This window comes from Mustela nivalis, assembly GCF_964662115.1.
Source record: "Mustela nivalis genome assembly, chromosome: 6".
NCBI lineage: Eukaryota > Metazoa > Chordata > Mammalia > Carnivora > Mustelidae > Mustela > Mustela nivalis.
The window spans coordinates 4178114-4200818 of record NC_139025.1 but is presented as its reverse complement, the minus strand read 5'-3'; the positions used below and the strand labels follow the sequence as shown (position 1 = coordinate 4200818).

The following is a 22705-nucleotide window of genomic DNA, read 5'->3' as shown; positions in this document are numbered from 1 at the left end:
GTTTCATATCCTTAGCCCATTTTTTGTGTTGGATTGTTGGATATCTTTGATTTTTTAAAAAAGGAGCTCTTTATGTTTTGGGGAGATTAGTTCTTTGCGATATGAATAAAAGATTTTTTTTTTCATTTGTCATCTGTCTTGTGACTTTGCTTAGGGGTGTGTGTATGTGTGTGTAATTTTCAGTATTTTTTGTAGTTAAATTTATAAATTTTTATGGATAAATTAGAGCCATGACTTTATTATTTAGGTGTTAACTAGTTGTCATTATCCAAGAGTTAAAGAAGAGGGAAAGATTTACATTTTTAATATTTGAGAATTAGGCTTAACAAAGACTTTCTAGAAGCAAGAGGTGAACATTAAAATGTGCTGTAAAAGGAGCTGGTGGATGGTGATTGACTAGTGGTTTTACGATTTAGCGTACTTCAGATATATTATAATCTTAGGGATGTTTTGTTTTGCAAGTAACAGGAAACCCAACTCAAACTAGTTAAAACTTTAAAGGGGATGCATTGGCTTCTTGAATGTTCCAGAGGCAAAGTGGGCTTCAGGCATGGTTTGATTGTGGCATCCCCTCAGTTTTGCTGATACTTGTTTGGTTCTGCTTTCCACTGAATGTCAGCCTGGCCTAAGTGGCAAAATGGTGGAGGAGGTCTAGATTCACATTTCTGTAACACATGGTCCAGAATAAGAGCCCGTATCCAGGATGCAAATGAACAGCACTTCTAGACATTTTCTCAGAAGAATAAGAAAGATTGTTTGAAGAAAGATTGTTGAAGCCCTCAGCAAACCTTTCTTTTTTTTTTTTTTTAAAGATTTTATTTATTTATTTGAAAGACGGAGATCACAAGTAGGCAGAGAGGCAGGCAGAGAGAGAGAGAGAGGGAAGCAGGCTTCCTGCGGAGCAGGGAGCCCGATGCGGGGCTCGATCCCAGGACCCTGAGATCATGACCCGAGCCAAAGGCAGCAGCCCAAACCACTGAGCCACCCAGGCGCCCCAGCAAACCTTTCTTTGACCTGTTGCCCCAAATTGGATTAGCAGCCCATTCCTGTGGCTTTTAGCAAGGGGAAATATATACTGATTGACCTTTAGCAAGGACATTGGATTATCTAATACCCTGATTGCCCTGGAGCCTACTCTGGAGCTGCCTTGTGAGTAGATAGCAAACATAGCAGACGGGAGAATAGATCTATATCAAGAGATGCAAACTACACAGAAGGTCTTGCGCTGGCTAAGGTATGAGGAATCCAGATGTAACAGTTCCCCCCCTTTTTTTTCTTTAAAAAAAAAAAAAAAAAGATTTTATTTATTTACCTGACCAAGACAGCGAGAGAGGGAACCAAGAGCAGGGAGAGAAGGAGAGGGAAAAGCAGGCTTCCTGATGAGCAGGGAGCCTGATGTGGGGCTCATTCCCAGGACCCCAGGGTCGTGACCTTGAGCTGATGCTTAAGGACTGAGCTACCCAGGTGCCCTACAGTTTTTACCTTGAACTCACGGGAAGATCACACGGTGTAGCTGGAGGAGCACTTGGCTGCGTTGTGCTCCTGCATGGGTTAGAGACCCTCTTTCCTTTGATGTTGCTGTTTGACTACTGTTCACTTTTTCACACAATTTGGAATTTTTTGTTTGGATCTTTCTGTCTCCCCCACTAGACTGAAATCTTGGGGGCAGAAACCATCTTATTCGTCCATATCCATCACAGTGCCTGTACATAATAAGCACATTGTGTCGATTTTAAATGAATGAATTGGTTGAGATTATAGTGCTCTGGATTTACTTGAGTAAATTAGATGATCTTTCAAAATCCCTGTCACAAGGCAGATATGGTCGTTCTTATTACCAAAGCTCACAGAGGCAGGGTTGCCAACCTCTTTTGCTTTCTTTGAGAGACTGTTAGAAATTAGTCACAGCCTTGAATCTTATGCTGTTCTTCTGGGCTAATCCAGGAGGAGGCAGTGGCTTGGTGTCTTCATCATCTTGGTTTGGAAGCTACATCTTCCTTGTCCTGTGTCCTGGACAAAATTGCTCACACTGTCCCTTCAAGTCCCTTTTACTTCTTCCTACTTAATTATGGGAACGACACAACTCCTGACATTGCACTTTCCTTTCGTCTGGATTTTGGAATAGGTGTGCATGTGGCTAGCAAGACTGAGGGTAGTGTCAGCTAAGCTCATTAAAGGGTGGTGGGAGCTATGCTCACGGCTTTCTTCTACAGAGCCGCAGTGTGCGTTTCCCTGATTGCTCAGAAAGTGGGGTGCAGGTGGAGCTGGAAGGGGAGAGTCCCAACTGCTGTGCTCCAGGTGAGTGCGCTGACTAGATGTAGGTCCGTTGGCCCCTCCCCCTGGGGTTCCTTTGGAGCTTCTGCCCTTTTAGACTCATCTGCTTTTCTATGCGGGACTCGATCCCAGGACCCTGAGTTCATGACCCAAGCCGAAGGCAGCGGCTTAACCCACTGAGCCACCCAGGCGCCCCTGCTTTTCTCTCTCAATTATGGCTGACTTATGACCCCCTCTGGTCATTGAAGCCTTCAGTACCTGCCTCACAGCCTTCCTTCCCACTCCAGTCCTGCTGTCACCGTGGGTGGTTTTATGTCTGCCGCAGGACCCTGGAGGCACCTGAGCTCCTTGGTGTCTTGGCTTCCATGTCCACCCCCAGTGACCTCCACCCCTGGCACTGAGTCCCAGAGTGACGCTCTGGGTCTTAGCAGCTGCTGAATCGGCTTCAGCTCCAAAATGGAGAATTCAGATAGAAAAGTTTGTCCTTCTGCTCCAATGTGACCTTGGCTCCGACCCTTCTAATTTCTCCAGGATACTGGGTACTCAGCTTCCTGCTGCCCAATCTACAGACACCTTGCAGTCTGTGGTTTCCTTGCCCGCTGTTCAGCAGCCCTGACACGGCTGATCATTGTCTCTTTGAGGTGACTCTTTGATCCGGACTTTCGGCCTTTCTGGGCCGCCCTCTCTGTTTAGCGCTCGCTCCTCTTTGCCAGTTCCTCCTGCCCCACCTCATCTGGAAGCCGGCTCTGTTCCCTTTTCCTTTCTCACTCCTGTTGTAAGTCACTCTGTTTTCTAAGACTGTTTATGCCTTTCACCCTCCCCCCCCATCCCCGTCCCCCAAGGACAAGGTCTTTACCGCAGTAAATTAATCCAGCGGATAGTCCCTGAAAAGCGTGAGGCCAGTTGGGAGGGCAGTTGAAACATACAGTGCAGGTGCTCCAGAAAGCTCCATCTCTGTCACTGTCAGCCTCAGAACTCACTTCCTGACGGTGACTTTTGCCAGCGCCTGTTGCCTTTTTCCTGCTCCTGTTGCCTTTTGCTGTCCAGAGCATGTGTCTGTGATGGTGGCCGTGGGCATCGTCAGGCTGGCGCTGGGCTCCCCCGCTCTCAGGCTGGCGCTGGGCTCCCCCGCTCTGCAGAGCTGTGGCCTGCTCGGGGCTTCTCGGCAGCTGCTGGGCTCCGTCACCCGCTGGGCTTCACCTTCTCATTCTTACTTTAAATGTTTCTTGAACAGACTTGCAAGAGTTCGTCAGTTAAAATGTTGTTTCAAAGAATCAGCTACTGTTGGTTTTCTGCTTAATGTCTGTTGTAATCTTTGTTTCCGTTCTGGGTTTTTTTTTTTAGGTTTACTGTTTTTCTAGCTCTCTGAATTGACAACACAAGTTTTCAGGTCCCCCCGCTTTTTAAAGATTTTATTTATTTATTTGACAGAGACACAGCGAGAGAGGGAACACACGTAGGGGGAGAGGAAGAGGGAGAAGCAGTCTTCCCGCTGAGCAGGGACACCACCGCCCCCCCCCCCCCGCCCCGTGCAATGTGGGGCTCGATCCCAGGACCCCGGGATCATGACCTAAGCCAGAAGCAGACACTTGATGGACTAAATCACCCAGGTGCCCCCCTTCTTTTTTTTTTTTTTTTTTTAAATGGTGTGTCCAAAGCTGTAGAATTTCTTCTAAGGATTACTTTAGCAATCTTCTGCATGTTAGATATGTGGTAATACCAAGATCTAAATATTTTGTTATTTCCACTTTTATTCCCTTTTTACACTTGAATTTCTAACTAGGTATTTTTTTCATTTGTAGTATTTAATTTTGTTATTGATCAACTTATTTTCATTGTATGTTCAGAGAATATGTTTTTTGATATTAGCTATTTGAAATGCGATAAAGACCTTTCTTTGTGATCCAGTTAACATCTTCCGTGTGTTTTAATTTTTAATTTTTAATTTTTTCTTCCGTGTGTTTTTAGAAGAATATATTCTCAGGGTGCCTGGCGGCTTGGTCAGTTAAACGTCTGACTCTTAGTTTTGTCTCAGGGTCATGGGGCTGAGCTGCATCAGGCTCCCTGCTCAGTGGGGAGTCTTCTTGAAGATTCTCTCCTTCTGCCCCTCCCTCGAATCCTGCACATGTATGCGCATGTGCTCTTTTTCTTTCTCTTAAAAAAAAAAAAAAAAGTTTTTTTGGGCACCTGGGTGGCTCAGTGGGTTAAAGGCTCCTGGGATTGGGTCCCACATCGGGCTCTCTGCTCAGCGGGGAGCCTGCTTCCCGTCCCCTCTCTCTGCCTGCCTCTCTGCCTACCTGTGATCTGTGTCTGTCAAATAAATAAATAAAATTAAAAAAGGTTTTTAATAAAAAAGTGTGTGTGGGGTTTTTTTTAAAAAAGATTTTATTTGACAGAGAGAGAGAAAGATCACAAGTAGGTAGAGAGAGAGGGGGAAACAGGCTCCTCGCTAAGCAGAGAGCCCAATGCGGAGCTCCATCCCAGGACCCTGGGATCATGACCTGAGCTGAAGGCAGAGGCTTAACCCATTGAGCCACCCAGGAGCCCCCAAGAGTGTGTTTTGTTTTGTTTTTTAAACACTGTATATTTTCTTTGAGGCTCGCGATGACATATCTGTGTGTGTGTGTGTGTTTGGGGTTTTAATGCTGTTCACGTTGTCCATCTGCGTTATCAGTTTCTGATAGGTGTGACAAGTATCTTGCTGTCATTCGGAACCTGGCAAGTGTCTATCACTTATTGCTCTGTGTTAAATTCAGAATTGTGTATCTTTGTAGATTGTTTTTTGTGTTGGCATATAAACTCTTGATCATGTCTAATTTCCTCAAAATTCTGTTTTGAGGATGGGAAATCAGTTTATTTTTGCTAGTATTTGCATGGAATGTCTTTCTATTCCTTCTTTTCTTTTCTTTTCTGTTTTTTTTTTTTAAGATTTTATTTATTTATTTGGCAGACAGAGGTTACAAGTAGGCAGAGAGGCAGGCAGAGAGAGAGGAGGAAGCAGGCTCCTTGCTGAGCAGAGAGCCCCATATGGGCTCGATCCCAGGACCCTGAGATCATGATCCAAGCCAAAGGCAGAGGCTTTAACCCACTGAGCCACCCAGGTGCCTGTCTATTCTTTTCTTTCTTTCTTTTTTTTTTTTTAAGATTTTATTCATTTATTTGACAGAGATCACAAGCAGCAGAGAGGCAGGCAGAGAGAGAGGAGGAAGCAGGCTCCCCGCCGAGCAGAGAGCCCGATTTGGGGCTCAATCCCAGGACCCTGAGACCATGACTTGAGCTGAAGGCAGAGGCTTAACCCACTGAGCCACCCAGGCGCCCTGCTATTCCTTATTTTCAACTTACATGTGTAGTTTTTGTTTTCAGGGTGTCTTTTTGGTTCTTTTAAGTGATTTCTTTTTATTTATTCTATTTATTTTATTGTGACACTTCCTTTCACTCCGTCTCTCCCTTACCTACTTTCCCTCTGTCAGGGATCTCGGTTGATTTTTTTTTTTTTTTTTAAGTTTATTTTTTTTTAGTAATCTCTACAATCCAACTTGGGGCTCGAACTCATGACCCCAGAGATCAAGAGTCCCATTCTCTTCTGGCTGAGCCAGTGGGGTCCCCCAGGAATCCCAGTTGGTTTTATCTCTGAAGTAGATCTTCACTGCCCTCACGGGATCCCCTGGTAACTGGCAGGTCTCTGACTGGCCCTCTGCTGTGCCCTGTAACTTGTGGTCTTTAAAAAGTGAATCTGATGGTCCCCCGGCCTCCACTCTTTCAGCGGTCTGAGTTGCTTTCAACGTGGAGAGCGAAGCGGCTGCCGCGGCCTGGCACCCAGCCCTGCGCGACCTGGCCGGGCTTACCTTCCCTCGCCGCTTTCCCGCGCTGTGTCTGTCTGCCCTGCCGCCTTCATCGCACGCCTCTGACCAGACTCCGCTCAGGAGGGCCGATTTTACCCGGTTCATTGCTGAGCTCCCCGTGTCTGGCTGCTGGTTTGGGTGCCCTTACGGTTACTGTGAATACGCGAATGAATGGATAATACGGAAATGGCTTGTCGTTTATCGATAGTGGGAAGATTAGTATGGTGAGCATGTCATCTTGTGGTGGTTGGTATTTGGTTAAATATTTTTATTTATTTTATTTTATTTTTTTTAAATTTATTTGACAGAGAGAAATTATAAGTACACTGAGAGGCAGGCAGAGAGAAAGAAGGAAGCAGGCTCCCTGCTGAGCAGAGAGCCCGATGCGGGACTCGATCCCAGGACCCTGAGATCATGACCTGAGCTGAAGGCAGCGGCTTAACCCACTGAGCCACCCAGGCGCCCCAGGTTAAATATTTTTAAATGAATCAGTTGCTGATCTTTCTCCTGTTTTGTGAGAGAACGCATCTGCAGTAACAAGCTCCTGCGCGTGCCCTGTCCCTCCCCGACTCTTTCCTCTTTCCCTCTTCTCCCACGTGTGCCTTACCTTATGCTGGCAGCCAGTGGAGGCGTGGAAGACCATCGACGTCTGTTCAGTCTTAAAAGTTTTCTTAGGGACATCTGGGTGGCATAGTTGGTTAAGTGGCTGGCTCTTGATTTCAGCTCAGGTTGGGATCTCAGGGTTGTGAGGGCAAGCCCTGCATCAAGCTCCAGGTCGTCGCTGTTGTGGTCACCACCACCTGCTGGGCTCCTTACTCAGTGGGGGTCTGCTCCAGCACACTCTGCCTCCCCTGGCTCACGTGTGTGTGTGTGTGTGTGTGTGTGTGTGTGCGCGCGCGCGTGCACGCCCGCGTGCTCTCTCGGAAATGGATAAATCTTAAAAAAAAAAAAAAGTTTTCACAGAGGGGCACCTGGGCTGGCTTGGTCAGTAGAGCATGTGACTCTTGATCTTGGGGTTTGTGAGTTCAAACCTCATGTTGGCTAAGGAGATTACTTATATAAATTTTATTTTATTTTATTTTTTTATTTGATAGAGAGGGATCATAAGTAGGCAGAGAGACAGAGAGAGAGAGAGGAAGACGCAGGCTCCTTGCCAAGCAGAGAGCCTGATGCGGGACTCGATCCCAGAATCCTGAGATCATGACCCGAGCCGAAGGCAGAGGCTTAACGTACTGAACCACCCAGGTGCCCTACTTAAATAAAATTTTAAAAATACATTAAAAAATAACGCAACTTTTCTTTTATTACTAATAAGTTTGCCATGTAGGAATTTGTCTCATTGGTGGCATTGAAAAGGAAAGTTTTTTCCCTCTACAGTTCAAAGTAGAGTATGTTTATGGTAGAATATTTAGAAAATTTAGAGAAGGAAAAAATCTCCTATTTGGCAGCTGTTAATATTTTGTTATTTTTTCTGCCAGCAATTTTTTGGTGCTCTGTTACATATTTTAAGCTTAATTTAGGTCTCTGCAGGGTAGATGCTCATTAAGTATTTAGAGAATGAACCCAGGTATGGATTCTTTTTCAACTTTAAAATCTCCTGTAGCTTCCTGATTTGTAATGCAGATAAGCGTTGCTTTTTGTTGATGGTGTTTATAACCTATTTTACAGTATTTGAACTGTGTATGGAGGTGTGACTTTTTTTTTAAATGAACCTGTGAGGTCACTGTAGAAAGTTGCTTGGGCTAAATTGGAGTCACCAGTAACTTTTTTCCCCCCAGTGTACTTCCACACCTTCAGTAAAGGCTTTTGGCTCTGTCTTAAAATATATCCGAATCATCACTTCCCACTCCCACTAGTTCCTCCCCAGTGTAAGGAAGCATCGTTCCTCACTTGGGTTACTGCTAGAGTGGTTTCCAAGCGGACTCCCTGCTTCTGTCTTTTCCTCTTACAGTCTCTTCTGGTGGCAGCCAGCATGCTGTTTAAAACAAGATAGGTCAGATCATGTTTTTCCATGCTTTCTCATGTCACTTAGAACAAGATCTCAATTTATTATTCGGCTATGGTGCCTGCCTTCTCCCAGCCCCCCGGTGTGATTTGCCGCCACACTCTCCCTTACTCCCTCCATTCTGTTTGGTGAAGAGGAGCCCAGTGACCCTCACGACCCTCACTGGTACTTTCCTTTGACTAGAATCCTTTCCCTGGCCGGCCGCAGAGCCCACTCCCTCAGTTCTTCACATCTCTGCCCAAAGACGACCCTGTCAAAGAAGCTTTCTGTTAGTGTACTCAGAAATGCACAAAGTCACCCTTCTGCCCTCCGTCTCTGACTCCCTTTCCTGACTGGATCATTCTTCCCAGTCCGTACCACTCTCTGATACTCGTTTAATTACTTGTTTACTCACCATCTGCCGCCTGAAACCAAAAGAGGAGGGATGTACTATCTTCATTACTGAAACCCAGTACCTGAAACAGTGCTTGGCACATTTGGTAGAACTCAGTACATTTTGACTGAGTTGATAGTGAAAGAAATTTGTTATTTCAAGTCACTCAGTTTGAAAAATCTTTATTTAGGATGTAGGTGTTATAACTTCTCATAGGCGTATTTATTATTATTTTTTTTTATTATTTTATTTTTAAAGTAGGCTCCTTGCCCATTTTGGGGCTTGAACTCACAACCCTGAAATCAAGAATCACATGTTCTACCCACCGAACCAGCCAGGTGCCCCCCAAGCATATTTTATTTTATTTTGAGGGGGGAGAGGTTTCCTTTTTTAATTTAAATTTGATTAATTAACATATAGTATATTATTAGTTTCAGAGGCATGTTTTATTTTTAGAATAAGTAATATATTTGCATGGTTCAGAATTCAAAGGGCCTGCAGTGAAGTCTCTTTTCGCCTCTTCCCTTAGCCACCCTCTTCCCCTCCTTAGAAGTAACCAGTGTGAAGTTCTTGTGTACATTTCCAGAGCTGGCCTATGGTTCTGTATAAAAAATCAGAGATATATTCCTCTCTCCTTTAAAAAAAAAAATGCAGATTTTAGCACCTGCACGGTTTCTGCACCTTGTTTTGGTTTGAAGATTATTTTTTGTCAGTGTGTAAAGAGCATCTTTATTTTGTTAATAACTGCACAATGCCCCATTGTAAGAACGTACAATACTTCCCCCTTGGACGGACATTGAAGTTGTTTTCAGTCTTTAGCTATTACAACCTGTACTGCTTTAAATGACCTTGTACATAACATCGTTTTGCTGTGTTGCTGGTACATCTGGGGAGTAAATTTCTGAGTGGAATTGCTGGGTCAAAGGACATGTACATTTGTAATTTTGATAGACATAATCACATTGCTTCCACATGTTGCGCGGATTAATACTTCTGGCACAACATACTATTATTTGATCTTTATCAATCCGACGGATGAGAAAGTATAACACTGAGTTTTATGTTTCTTGTACTGGGAATTAACCATCATCTCATATACTTGAGACATTTGTATTTTTTTCTGCTTGCCTAACTTATATCTTTTTTTTTTTTTAATTTTATTTATTTAGGGGCGCCTGGGTGGCTCAGTGAGTTAAAGCCTCTGCCTTCGGCTCAGGTCGTGATCCCAGGGTCCTGGGATCGAGCCCCGCGTTGGGCTCTCTGCTTAGTGGGGAGCCTGCTTCCTCCTCTCTCTCTCTCTGTCTGCCTCTCTGCCTACTTGTGATCTCTGTCAAATAAATAAAATCTTAAAAAAAAAAAAAAGATTTTATTTGACAGAGCGGGGAGGAAAGAGAGAGAGAGAGACTGCACACATGAGCAGGGTCAGAGGAAGGGTGAGAAGCAGGCCTCCCGCTGAGCAAGGAGCCCAATGTGGGACTCTCTCCCAGGACCCTGGGATCCCGACCGGAGCCAAAGGCAGCCGCATAACAGTGTAACGGACTGAGCCACCCAGGCACCCCTAACTTGTATCTTTTTTAATTGAAGTATAGTTTACGTATGGTGCTACAATAGTTTCAGGTGTATGCATTTTCTTTTCTGTGAGTTGTCCATGACCTGTATCCATTTTTCAACTAGGATTTTGGTCCTTTTATGTAAATTAGCCCATAGTTAGTGATTGGAGTGGAAGCCTTTGGTTCCATTTGTCAGTTGTGTTCTGATTTTGCTCATGGTGGTTTTTCTTAGGTAGAATTATTTTTGTTTTCATAGACAAATGTATTAGTCTGTTCTCTTACGACTATGGGTTTGAGTCACGGTTAACCCCCCTAATTTTATTTTATCTTACGGCTATGGGTTTGGGTCACAGTTCACCCCCCCTAATTTTATTTTTAGAGATCCTCTGAGGTTTCTTTGTTGACATTTGATGTCTCTTTGATATTGCCGAAATTTATTCTGGTGTAAGATATGGAATGGGGTTCCAACCACCTTTTTTTGTTTGTTTCTTTCTTTCCTGGAACAATCTTAGGATTTCCTGATCTCTTCTGTTCTTTATGGAAAATAATCTGTCGGCAGTTTTCTGCTGAACTTTGAGTGATATAGACCAGTGGGCCATGATGCCCTGTATTTCTTTTGTGTATTTTTCCATTATAAGTCATGGCTATCTGTACCTTAACACTGTTGGCCTAAAAGTAGTGACTGGGATATAGGCTATTCAGCCAGCATTGTTTTTGTAGACTTTTCAGCTGGTAAATAGAAATTGATCAGATAGTAATAATATATGCAGTGATAATTAACGTGCACCGTGCTTAGGGAGCTCATTTAATAACTTTGCAGTATAAGATTTTCTCTCTCATTGAGTGAATCATGTTTGAGTTCTCTTTGCTCCCTTGCAGAATGCCTGGTGACAACAGAGAAATAAATAGTGGGCTCCGGTGGGCTTGATTCTTGCATCTGTTTCTTATACCTAGTAGACCCCTTCTGTGGGCCACCTTCTTGTGAAGTGAGAGTTCTGAAGGGCTCAGTGCCCGTGAGAAAGCGCGCTCTGGGGTCACCGGCTCTGCAGTCGGTGATGGGCCTGCCGTTCCGTTCTCTTCTTCCCAGTTCCACGTCATCCAGCCTGGCCCCGCCTGCTATCTCGTGTCCCTGCTTGCAGGTGCCGTTTTCACGTGGTTACCTTTGCCAAGAGTTGTGACGGCTCACTTGACCCAAACCACTGACTCCAAGCAGAGCCTAGTAAGAAAGTTAGCCCACGAATGCCTTCTTCAGAATCTGGCCGGTCAGGGTGCCTGGGTGGCTCAGTGGGTTAAAGCCTCTGCCTTTGGCTTGGGTCATGATCCCAGGGTCCTGGGGTGGAGCCCCGCATCCGGGGAGCCTGCTTCCTCCTCTCTCTCTGCCTGCCTCTCTGCCTACTTGTGATCTCTCTGTCAAATAAATAAATAAAATCTTTAAAAAAAAAAAAAAGAATCTGGCTGGTCTTGGAGTGCCTGGGTGGTACCGTTGGTTAAGTGTCCGGCTCTTGGTTTAGCTCGGGTCATGACCTCAGGGTCCTGAGAGGAGCCGTGTGTCGCGCTCCGCGCTCAATGCAGAGGCTGCCTGTGATTCTCTCTCTTTCTCCCCCTCCCTCTTGTGCTCTCAGTGTCTCTCAAATATATAAGTCTTAAAAAAAAAAAAAAATCTGTCAGCTCTTGTATTCAGTTTCTTCCACACAGATACTCACTGGCCAAGCTGACACCTTGTCCCTGCACACTTCTTGTGTGTCTTTCTCTGGCTTGATTTTCTTTCAAGGACCATTTCCTACCTTTTTGTTTGACTCTACCATGGCCTAGGCATGTCTCACAGGCACCAAAACCGCCAGGCTCCTCTGCCTTCTGTCTGCATGGTGAGCAGTGGTTCTCTTACCCGAGGCCTGCCACCGGGTCCTGCCACTGCAGCTCCTCTTCTCTGCTTGGGGGGATGCAGACTGGGTGGGGGGGCACCGACTCAGGAGTGCTGGGGTTGGCCCCGGAGTCGCTCCGCCGTGCTGCAGTTTGAGAGCCACTGCTTTATGGGATCTGCTTCAAGGCTCTCCTTGCAGCGAACACCCGGAGCGCGCGCTGCCTGCTGTGTAGGGTACAGTCACAGTCACTGAGTACTGTGTCGTCACGGCTGCCGTCTATTGAGCACCTACTCTGTGGGGCATGTAACCAGGTGCTTTCGCACATGTCTCACCCTCACTTGCTTTGTCAAATAGGTGGTGGTGTTTCCCACTGAGAAGAGAGGGGAGGCTCTGAGGAGGGAGGGCCCTGCCGAGACTCCGCAGCTGGGGAGTGCGCAGGGGAGCTGTCCGGCTCCCAGCACACACGCCTTTCATGGAAATCCTCTCAGAGTACCTGTGACTGTGTGCTGGTTATCTGGTCGCAGAACGAATGATTGTAATACCCATATTTCTGGATTTCCCTCATTGTATTCTTTTTTTTTAAAGATTTTTTTTTTTTTTTAAAGATTTTATTTAACAGAGAGAGATCACAGGGAGGCAGGGAGGCAGGCAGAGAGAGAGAGGGTTAAAGCCTCTGCCTTCAGCTCAGGTCATGATCTCAGGGTCCTGGGATCAAGCGGTGTGGCATCTCATCGGGCTCTCCGCTTAGCAGGGAGCCTGCTTCCTTCTCTCTCTCTGCCTGCCTCTGCCTACTTGTGATCTCTGTCTGTCAAATAAATAAATAAATAAATCTTTAAAATAAGATAAAATGCCTCTGAGGAATCCCACGCTTTTTTCCATGTTAACTTGTTGTACCCTGGTTTGAATGCATTTAGCAAGTGTAAATTGATGTTATTTAACTTAAGGATGATAATAGCTGACAATAGTGTGTGCTTACCTAAGTAGCTTGTGGCGGGCCCTCTAACGGCTTAATCCTGTCACTCCTAGTGCTCAGACACGGGGAGAACTACTGCATTGTCCTTTCTTTCCTATTTTGTGGAAGCAGTAGTGTGGAAAGGCAAGTTACTCGTCCAAGCTCACCCGGCTGGGACCGTCTACGACCCAGGGCTCCGTAGTCTGTGCTCTGCACGCCCCTCGAAGTGTAAAGTAGGTTTTCAACCAGACTTTCTCTGCAGTGTTTTACTTTACACTTCTGATATGCTATCCTACTCAACGTTTTTGCCAAAAACCAGCAACCTAACCTTGGGTTAGGACCTGTGTGGAGGATGGGCTGGGCGTGTGAGTTCATGCAGAGAAATAATTCTGGTCCTTTTAAAATGTTAAATAACTGAGCTCCTTTCCCGGGGTCTCAGGGAGAAGTGTGTCCCCGCAGTGTGGCCGGGGCCTGGCCGCTGCTGGGCTTGAATACCAGGTCCCCGGGGCCGGGCGCGGCTCCTCTCTGTGCTTTGCGGTGCTCCTCCTCCTCCTGCGTCCTTGAGTGTGCGGTGGATTCTCGCTGCCCGACCTTTGGGTAGGTGCCTTGAGGTCCGAGGACTTCTGAGAATGGTGTAGTTCTGGGACCTGCTGTAGATAGTCCGACATTGGGAAGTGTTACGGTGTTGTGGGTCTCTTCAGCTTTAAACACAGATTTAGGCAGTGTAGTCAGTGTGGAGCAGAGGCAGACATCTTTCCCTTCCACCCTGGAGACCGGACCAGCTGGTGTTTGGAGGCTCAGCCTTTGTCAGGATCTCACGCATCATCAAGTTGAGCCGCTGGCGGGCATTTCTTAGCTTCCAGCATCTGGGCAGCCTCGCTTCAAAGTGCTGCCCCTTCCTGCCATCCTTTTTGTATTGGCATGCATCTCTGCTAGCCAGCACTTTGTGAGTGGGCATTTGGCTCTGCCGCAGAGGGCAGACTTTCCGGAAAGCAGTCAGGAGGTTTGGAACGAGCTGTGGGAGTGGGTTTTGGCCTGGGCTTTCAGGACACAGCCAGCCTGAAAACTCTGAATTAATCAAGGAGCGAGCTACTCCCTTCTCAGCCAAGAAAAGGCTTACAGCCGTTCGAACTTACCTGTGAACTTTGTGCCAGCTAAATCAGCGTCGCTGGGTTTATGCTAAGCTGAATGAGTTTTGCAGAGTCTTTGCATTTCTAATAAATACTAGATTTTCGGGTTCTGACAGCTACTTACAGGCATGAATGCCACAGGTAGAAGCATGGGAGACAGAGTGAGGGCTTTGGGCTAGGTTAGGTTACTCTGTGCTTTCCCGAGTTTCCTGGGGAATAGGACCAGAGCTCCAAGTTTAGCTCCTGTGTGAATTGGTTGTATGATTTTAGGCACCTTGCATCTTTGGTCTTAAGTTGCAGCATCTTGAGAGCAAATGTGGCTTTTTAAAAAGCTCCACTTTTAGCTCTGTTTGTCTTCCAATTCCAAGGGAATGAGACTTGGGTTATCTACCTTGTATGAGACGGTTGTACGTAGGGATGTTAGAAAATTATTCACACTAGGAAATACTGCTTCTTCAATCCATTTCTTCGTGGATAGCTTTATATTTAACTTTTTAAGCTGCTAGTTGTACATTTTTAATAATGTACTTGATTACGTGAGGTAATGAATGATAAGTGGAGTGAAGCAGAAGTGCAGTCCTTGCCAAGTGTTAACTTTTGGGTTAGGGTCGATTTCAGCCCTGGGTTAGGAGCTTCTTAATCAGTTCAAGTTGGTTGGCCTGCTAACCTACATTTAAAATACAGCACTGTCCTCATTGACACTATGAATACAATACTGTCCCTATTGAGCCTAACAGTTTTAATTCAGGCCTCAGAGATTTTAACTTTTAAATGCTAAAATATTTTACAATGTTAAATATTAAATATTTTCCTTTTAAATGCTAAAAACATTTTAAAATGCTAAATATTTTGAATTCAGAAAAACAGATTTCACCGTGTTACTTTTTTAGCTCTTTCTTTGGGATTGAGGATAATTTAGGGTTGAGTTTTCCTGGAATCTCTAGAAGAGCATGGGATTGATGGTGAATTGTGAATTCTCAAGTTCAGTTCTTGTGAGAAAAAGATGGTGATTCAATTTGGAAATCTACATTAGAAGAAAAATTAGGTGATAAACTTGGAAGATACTGGATTTTGCAAAGAGGACTGGGACAAATTATCTTTATTTGCCACTGTAGCAAATTAGGAACACACAGTGAGCCCTTGTAATGCTGTAGTGCTATTTGAAGAGTGGAACAACAGAACCAGCCATGGCCTGCTTATTTGTCCTCTGAATGGTTGGCTCCTTTAAAGAATTTTCCTGTCCTTTCTCATCTCATTGAGTGACATCACTGGTGCCACAGAAACATTAATAACAGACTCCAGCGGTCCTAATTGGCGTGAAACTCATGATTTGGCTAGTTCAAATATATCCTGGTGATATATCATCCTGTTCATGCATTTACTTAATGTAGCAGTAAGATTTCTTTTATGGTGAATTTTACTGTTTATAAGGCACAGATTTTTCTGTAACCTTATGCTAGGCCATGATATGCTTTTTAAGCTACTTAGAATAATTTCAAAACAGTTTTAGTGGTTTTTTGGCCTGTGTTTTTTTTTTTTTTCTTTTGAAGAAATTACACAAATAGGGGCGCCTGGGTGGCTCAGTGGGTTAAAGCCTCTGCCTTCAGCTCAGGTCGTGATCTCGGGGTCCTGGGATCGAGCCCCGCATCGGGCTCTCTGCTCTGAGGGGAGCCTGATTCCTCCTCTCTCTCTGCCTTGTGATCTCTGCCTGTCAAATAAATAAAATCTTTAAAAAAAAAAAAAAAGAAAGAAATTAAGGTAGGCCAAAAAATGATCACCTAAATACTGCCCCCAACTCTTTAATAACCACATTTAGTAGTTTGATGAATGTCTTTTCAAATTATTTTCTTTGCAAATATATACACCTAATTAAATGTATATTCTAAAAGGAATCATACTTTTTAATTATGGAAAATTTCCAGCTTACAGAAGAGTTGAGAGGATGGCGTCATGGAATTCTGCACACCTGTCTCCCAGCCTTGCTGCTTACCAGCATGTGGCCAGTCTCCTGCGGTCGATTCTGTCACCCTGACTGCATTATTTTTAAGGCAGATGCCAAACAGTGTATCGTGTCTATTTTTTCTATAATACATGGACTCTTCTGAGAAATAAAAACCACATTTTCACACATAAAATACTTACATTTGAACATTGTTCTTTGACAGATTCATAACTATTCTTTATAGTTTCTTGATTCATAGGATATTTTTATTACTTATTTTTAACATTTTAATTTAAAATCATTATAGATTTATGGGAAGTTTCAAAATGCACATGGAGGTCTCATGTACCCTTTACCCGGTTTCTGGGTGGTACTGTTGTGCGTGACCATAGTACAGTGTTAGAGCTGGTACGTTGACCTTGGCTGTCCACAGAGCTCGTTCGAATTTTAGCAGTTTCAGATGTACTGTGTGTTCTGTACCGTTTGTCTGTACAGTCTGCAGTATGTAGATTCAAGTAATCACGACCACAAATAAATGTTGTGTAGTTGGCTCATTCACATATATTTCCAAACAAGGACCACACACTGCTTTTAGTGTACATGCCTCTTAAGTCTCTCTTTTGTAAAAATTACTTTGCTGTGATTTCACACTTACAGAAAAGTGACAAGCGTAGTACAAAGAACTACTTTTATACCTGTCATCCAGACTAATTATTGCACATTTGCCCATTTGTTTTACTATTTTGTATGCTCCCTTCCCCACCCCATGTGTGTGCGTGTGTGCGCGCGTGTATAATATGTATCATTTGAGACTAGTTTGTAGATAGCATGCCCATTTATGCATATAAAATTCAATTCCTGTTTCCTGAGAAGAATTTTCACTTCCGCAGCCACAGTACATTTATCAAAATCAGAAATACAGCATGGATGCATCCCACTCACCTAATCAACAGTCACCAGTCACCCTAGTGCTGTCCTTTATAAGCCATTTTCCCTGGTTTGGGTCCTGTCCAAGTTCACGCATGGCAAGCTCTTCAGTCTTGTTCCGTGTAGAACTGTTCCTTGGCCTTTTCTTTGTTTTCATTATCGAGACATATTTCAGACTTCAGACCAGTTATTTTGTAGAATACCTTTCAAGTTGCGTTTGTCTGATTTTTTTTTTCATGATGGATTCATGGTCTGCCTTTTGGCGGAATACACGCAATTGATGTGTCCATCCCAGGGCAGCACGTCAAGAGGCGCTCAATGCTGATTTGCCCCATTATTAGTGGGCAAATTCATGTTAACCTTGATTAAAGTTGTATTTACTAAATTACTCTGTTGTAAGGTTCCATTTTTCTCTTCGTAATTGAGATGTAATACGTGAGGGAGCACTTTGAGACAGTGTAAGTAGCCTGTTGCTTAAGAAATCTTCAGTTTTAGCATTCATTGATGACTTTGGCTGAATCAGTTATTACTGTGTTATTGTGATGGTTGTAAATGGTGATTTTAAAACTCCATTACTCTTTCTTCCTACACTTACTAGGTGTTACTATACTGTAAAGAAGAGCTCCTTTTTCTCCATTTCTTGATATCAGTATGAGCTCAGATTCTTTATTCCGAGAAAATTCTGTAATATTATTTTGATGTTTATTCTTTATTCACCCAAGTAATCTCGCAGCATGGGGCTTGAACTTACAGCCCCGAGGTCAAGAGTTGCGTGCCCTACTGACTCAGCCAGCCAGGCGCTCCTCATTTTAGTATTATATCATCCCATCTTTGCCTTATGGTAGCCCCTCTGCTTTGCCCCTTGAGTCTTTGATAGCTTTCTTGCTCAGAGGTACAAAAAGATGTTCCAAATGTGTCTTGTTCACTTTTTGCTCCACACATGGTATCAAGTTCCAGGAGCCTTGGTGACTTTCAAGTGGCAAATATCATTTGAGGCGTAGTCTAGATGTTAGGAGTTCCTATTGCTGTTTGGTCATTGCTCCTATACCTTCTTACTGGACACTTAAACACAGGAATTCATATTGGTCTTTTCTAATCAAATTGAAGATGAACAATTTTACATTTATTCCTTTTTTTGTTTTTTTTTTCATTTATTCCTCATGTGCAGAATCTCAGCTTCTAATGACTTTCATACTTCGCTTTTTTGCTTTCTTCTACAATATTCTACAGTATTCAAAACAATACACTAATATTACTAACAATATGATTACAGTGTGAATATGATTTTAAGGTTTCTTTGCAATTCTTTGTCTTCAGAATCCTGTTTCTTGTTGTTTCATTTTTCCACTTAATATGGCATGTAACATCCTTCTTTGCTAGTTAGTATCTTCATTTTAGATGGCTACATGATGTATTTACCTGTTTCCTTTTTGGAGCACACAAGATGTTAATAATGTTTCATTATAAACCAAGTTCAGTTGGCTGCCTTTGTACATGTGCTTGCTCATTAAAATTTCTTTTTAAGAATAGCATACAGACAGAAATGTGTTTAAGTGTAAAGCTCTATTAATTGTTGACAAAGTAGAATCAACCCCAGATTAAGGAAAGCATTCCTGGCTCCCAGAACTTCCCCATGGCCCTTTACCCACACTCTTCAAGGGTATCCACACTCCTCACTTCTGACATCACAGATAGTTTTCCTTATTTTTGAACTCGATAAAAATAGAATTATTTAGCATATGCTTCTTTTATATTTGTCTTCTTTCAAGATTATTTTTCAAGGTTTGTCCATATTTGTCTCAGTGCAAATATGTCAGGAGTGGCGTTGCATGGAGAGGCCGCTGAGTTCCGTAGCTCGCTTCCTGTTCCTGATCATTTGTGTTGGGCCACTTTGGGGCTGTGAGAGATTACAACTTGAAAAGTAAGTTCTAAGGAGGCGTTCCTGGGAGCTGAATTGGTGGTTAAAGGAAGGAAGGCTTACTGTGCGTTGCGGGATTGCCTTGCGCAAGGCGGAACGGGCTTGTCCTCCTGCGCTTGAGAGGTGAGGCTTGCTGCTCCACATTCCCGTGTGGCCAGTTTTACTGGTCCCCATTTTTAAACTGGCCACTGTTGCGTTCCTGGGCTTATAGCAGCTCCTGGTACATTTCAGGTGCCCAGAAAAGCTTTTTTTCTTTTGTCTTTTTAAACATCTGGTTGGGGGGAAAAAAAAAACCATCCTGGGTCGATGGCTCAGTGGATTAAGCCTCTGACTTCTGCTCAGGTCATGATTTCGGAGGTCTTGGGATCGAGTCCCGTATTGGGCTCTGCTCGGCAGGGAGCCTGCTTCCCCCTCTCTCTCTGCCTGCCTCTCTGTCTACTTGTGATCTCTGTCTGTCAAATAAATAAATAAATCTTTTTTTAAAGATTTATCTCTGTTTGTCAAATAAATAAATAAATCTTTTAAAAAAGATTTTATTTATTTATTTAACAGAGATCACAAGTAGGCAGAGAGGCAGCCAGAGAGAGGGGGGCGGGGAGGAAGCAGGCTCCCTGCCGAGCAGAGAACCCTATGTGGGGCTCGATCCCAGGACCCTGGGACCACGACCTGAGCCGAAGGCAGAGGCTTTAACCCACTGAGCCACCCAGACGCCCCAATAAATAAAATCTTTAAAAAAAAAATCCAAAATGTTTGAGTGGCTGTTACTGAGGCGGCCTATAAAAGTTATTCCCTTAAAATTTGGGAGTAGTTGGGGAAGATGAGGTGCACAGGACAAGTGACCAACGGCTCCAGGGCCAAGTGAGTGGCTCCAGCGATGCTGGAACGGTGCGGAACGGTGCGGAGGAAGAGGGCAGAGCAGAGGGCAGAGCGTCTCCTGGGGTCGTATTCAGAACAGGTCAGCTCTCTGTTGCTCTTGTCCTGCTGAGGCTGCTTTCTGCGGCTGAGCTCTGGTTGGATAAGAGATGAACTCTTTGAATTACAGAGACCAGCCAAATAGAATATTTTGGCCATGGGGTTTATCTCCCTTCTTTGCATAAGCTAACTTTCCTGTTCTCTCATTCTTTCTTGCTTTCTGTGTGAAAACACAGCGATGTACTTGTTCCAGAGCGCTGTCATTTGGTAAAGAATTAACTGCTACACATCAGTGCCGTTTAAGAAAATTCCTTATCTTACAAGGATGCCCAGGTGGCTCGGTCATTGAGCATCCAGCTCTTGCTTTCGGCTCCTGATCTTACAGTCATGAGATCGACCCTGCATTGGGCTCCCCGCTCAGTGTGGTGTCTGCTCCCGATTCTTTTTCCCTCTGCCTCTCCCTGCTTCCGACCACATGCATGTGCTCTCTCGCAAATAAAATAGAGAATTTTTTAAAAAGAAATTACTAAAAGGTTTCATGTGTCACGGATTCAGTAGTTCACTGTGCAGCCTGGTTTGAGTGCTTGGGAAGACAGCAGCTCGATGTGGTTTAAAGCACAGTTCTAAGCTCAGTGAGACCTTGGGCAGGTCGCCAGCACTCCCTGGGCCTCAGGGACACGATTGCTGGGAAGTCACAGGGACTCTACCCATGAGGGGACCTAGGGTATTTCCTGTTGAGAATGGGAGCTGTTCTGCAGCCTGAATCGGAACATCTAAAACCGTCTCTGTGCTGTGCCGGCAGCAGAAGCTCACGGATCCGTCCCCGCGTCGGGAGACAGTGGTCTGCGGTTCTGCAGCGTGGAGGACTTGCTGCCTCGGCGCCGTCCTAGCTCACCAGTGTCAAAACATTCGTAGGTCCTAGAATTCTTCCTCAAGCCCCTTTAAGGGCGAACTTAAAAAAATTATTTTCTAAGAGTTCACAGTAAGCATTTTTTGCAGAAATAGAAACATCTTGCCTTTTCTTCCATGTGAGATATTAGTATGCCATTAGGAATAGGAATGCATATTTAGTCATAGTTAACAGAGGGTTTAATAAAAAATAGGTCATTTGAATATGTCAGCATTTTGATGTGATGAGATCTGGTCTTAGAATGTGTGCAAACTGAATTTATCTAATGTTTATTCATGGCTTCTCCTTAATGAGGAAATCAGTGCTCTGTTCGCCTGCAGGATGCATCGCCACAGCCCTCCGTAGTATTTCATGGGGCGGGGAGCGGCCTCGCCTGAACTTGGGGTTCCACTTAACAACGTGAAGAGTTGGTGAGGAGGTGGCAGCAGCTTATTAAGTTTGGCTTTTAAAAACGATCGGAGGGAAGAGGAATCCGTTTCCATAGCGAACAGTTTCTAAGTGACAGACTGTCGGGGGAGAAATGACTCGTGATCGCGGTAGAAGCCTGTTGGAGCAGGTCCGTACTGACCGTGCTGGGCCGGTCAGCTCAGCCCCCTTCCCCCACCTCGGCACCCCGTCCCCTAGCACACCACCCCCCCACCCCCCGGCAAGGCTCCAGAGAGCTCAGCTGCCCCGGCTCCCGCGGAGAACAGTAAGCAGTTCCACAGGATGTTGCTGGGAAAGTTCCCGAACATATCTTATGCCTTCTGTCACTGGGCACCTCTTCCCATTCTGGAATGACCTGCAGGGGGGCCCCTCGCCTTCTATACCTCATTTGCCCGTGTTCTGTGTTCTGATGATGTCTGGCTCCGTGTCCTTCGCTGCTGCCTCCCTGCATGGAGTCCCGGCTGCTGCCACACACACGGGAGGAGCTCAGAGCTGGTGTGGTGGGTGCTCGCTCCGGGGCCAGAGCCCCGCGAGTGACATTCCGTGATTTGTGTTCAGTGCCGGGACAGGGTCTGGCAGGCCAGTGCTAGGGCAGGCGTGTGCGAGGTGTCTGAGGAGGAGGAGTGGAAGCTACGGAAGGGAAGGCGCCATCTGGTTCTGGAAAATTATATTGAAAGGAAACCATGCCCTACACTTGGCTTCTGCTATTGTCCTTCTCCAGGACATTTAGGGTAGAAAGAATTCTCTCTCTTTTCCTTATTTATGTTTCTTCGAAGGTGTTCATGAGTGATGAGAATTGTCAAAGCCTGTCTGTGATAAGCAGCAAATCCTTAAGTATGCACAGGGAGAAATCCCAGTTTCAAAGGGGAGAACTAACTTTCCTGAAGTGCCTTTGAAGTGCCAGGCATTAATCTTGGGACTCTAACCTGTTATTCCATTTTATTTTTATTTTTTTAAAGATTTTATTTATTTGACAAAGAGGTCACAAGTAGGCATTGAGGCAGGCGGAGAGAGAGGGGGAAGCAGGCTCCCTGCTGAGCAGAGAGCCCGATGCGGGGCTCGATCCCAGGACCCTGAGATCATGACCTGAGCCGAAGGCAGCGGCTTACCTCACTGAGCCCCCCAGGTGCCCTAGCCTGTTACTCCCTTTTAATAAAGCAGGCCTGCGAGGTAAATGCATGGAGAAGATAGGACTGGAGTCGGGGGCACACAGGGCAGGACTGGGGTACTTGTTCCCTCAGCAAGCGTAGGCAGCTGGAGTCACACAGTAATGGGATTTCAGCTCTGGGTGCTACCGCGGATGTCACCTGGTCAGCTTCCTGTCACGGCAGCGTGGCGCGCTGGGAGGCGCGCAGGGGCTGGCCTCGAGACCACTGGCTCCACCACTTGCTTCCTTGCTTCCTTTTGACCGCTGAGTCCGTCTTCGTATTTATAAAATGCGAGCAGCAGACGTCCTCAGGCCTCGAGTTCGCAGTGAGGCCAGAAGAACCAAGGCGCGAAGGTGCTTCGTGAGTTGTAGGGTGACTTCGGGGACTGGCCGCAGGTGGTTTCCTTTCACAGGTGGCACCCAGGAAGGCATTGGTGGTTCGTCAGGATTTTGGTCGGTGGAAGGATCGAATGTTTGCTTTCATGTGTGCGGGCTGTGGGACGTCCCCGCCACTTCCAGAGTTGTTTCATGTCTG

General features: G+C 45.1%; 1 protein-coding gene and 1 long non-coding RNA gene across 15 annotated transcripts in view; one reads left to right on the top strand and one right to left on the bottom strand.

The window, feature by feature from the left end:
• The window catches only part of WDR20 (WD repeat domain 20), a 73654-nt gene that overhangs the window by 21072 nt on the left and 29877 nt on the right, over positions 1-22705 (top strand). The window contains exon 4 of one of the 14 annotated variants that reach the window (XR_014313473.1): positions 15911-16118. The exons of 10 other annotated variants lie outside the window; for them this stretch is intronic. Coding sequence is in view for 1 of the 4 variants with exons in the window: in XM_082737467.1 (XP_082593593.1) it covers positions 5441-5545 (105 nt within the window). In the remaining 3 variants the exon portion in view is untranslated. Of the gene's footprint in view, positions 1-2218; positions 2299-5440; positions 5599-15910; positions 16119-22705 lie in introns of those variants that run through there. 3 more of the 14 variants (XM_082737477.1, XM_082737467.1, XM_082737472.1) reach the window with 3 other exon arrangements.
• Positions 290-2471, bottom strand: LOC309868070. The gene is made up of 2 exons (XR_014313493.1): positions 1004-2471; positions 290-788 (listed from the first exon to the last, which is right to left on the bottom strand). It is a non-coding gene; the product is annotated as an uncharacterized lncRNA (long non-coding RNA).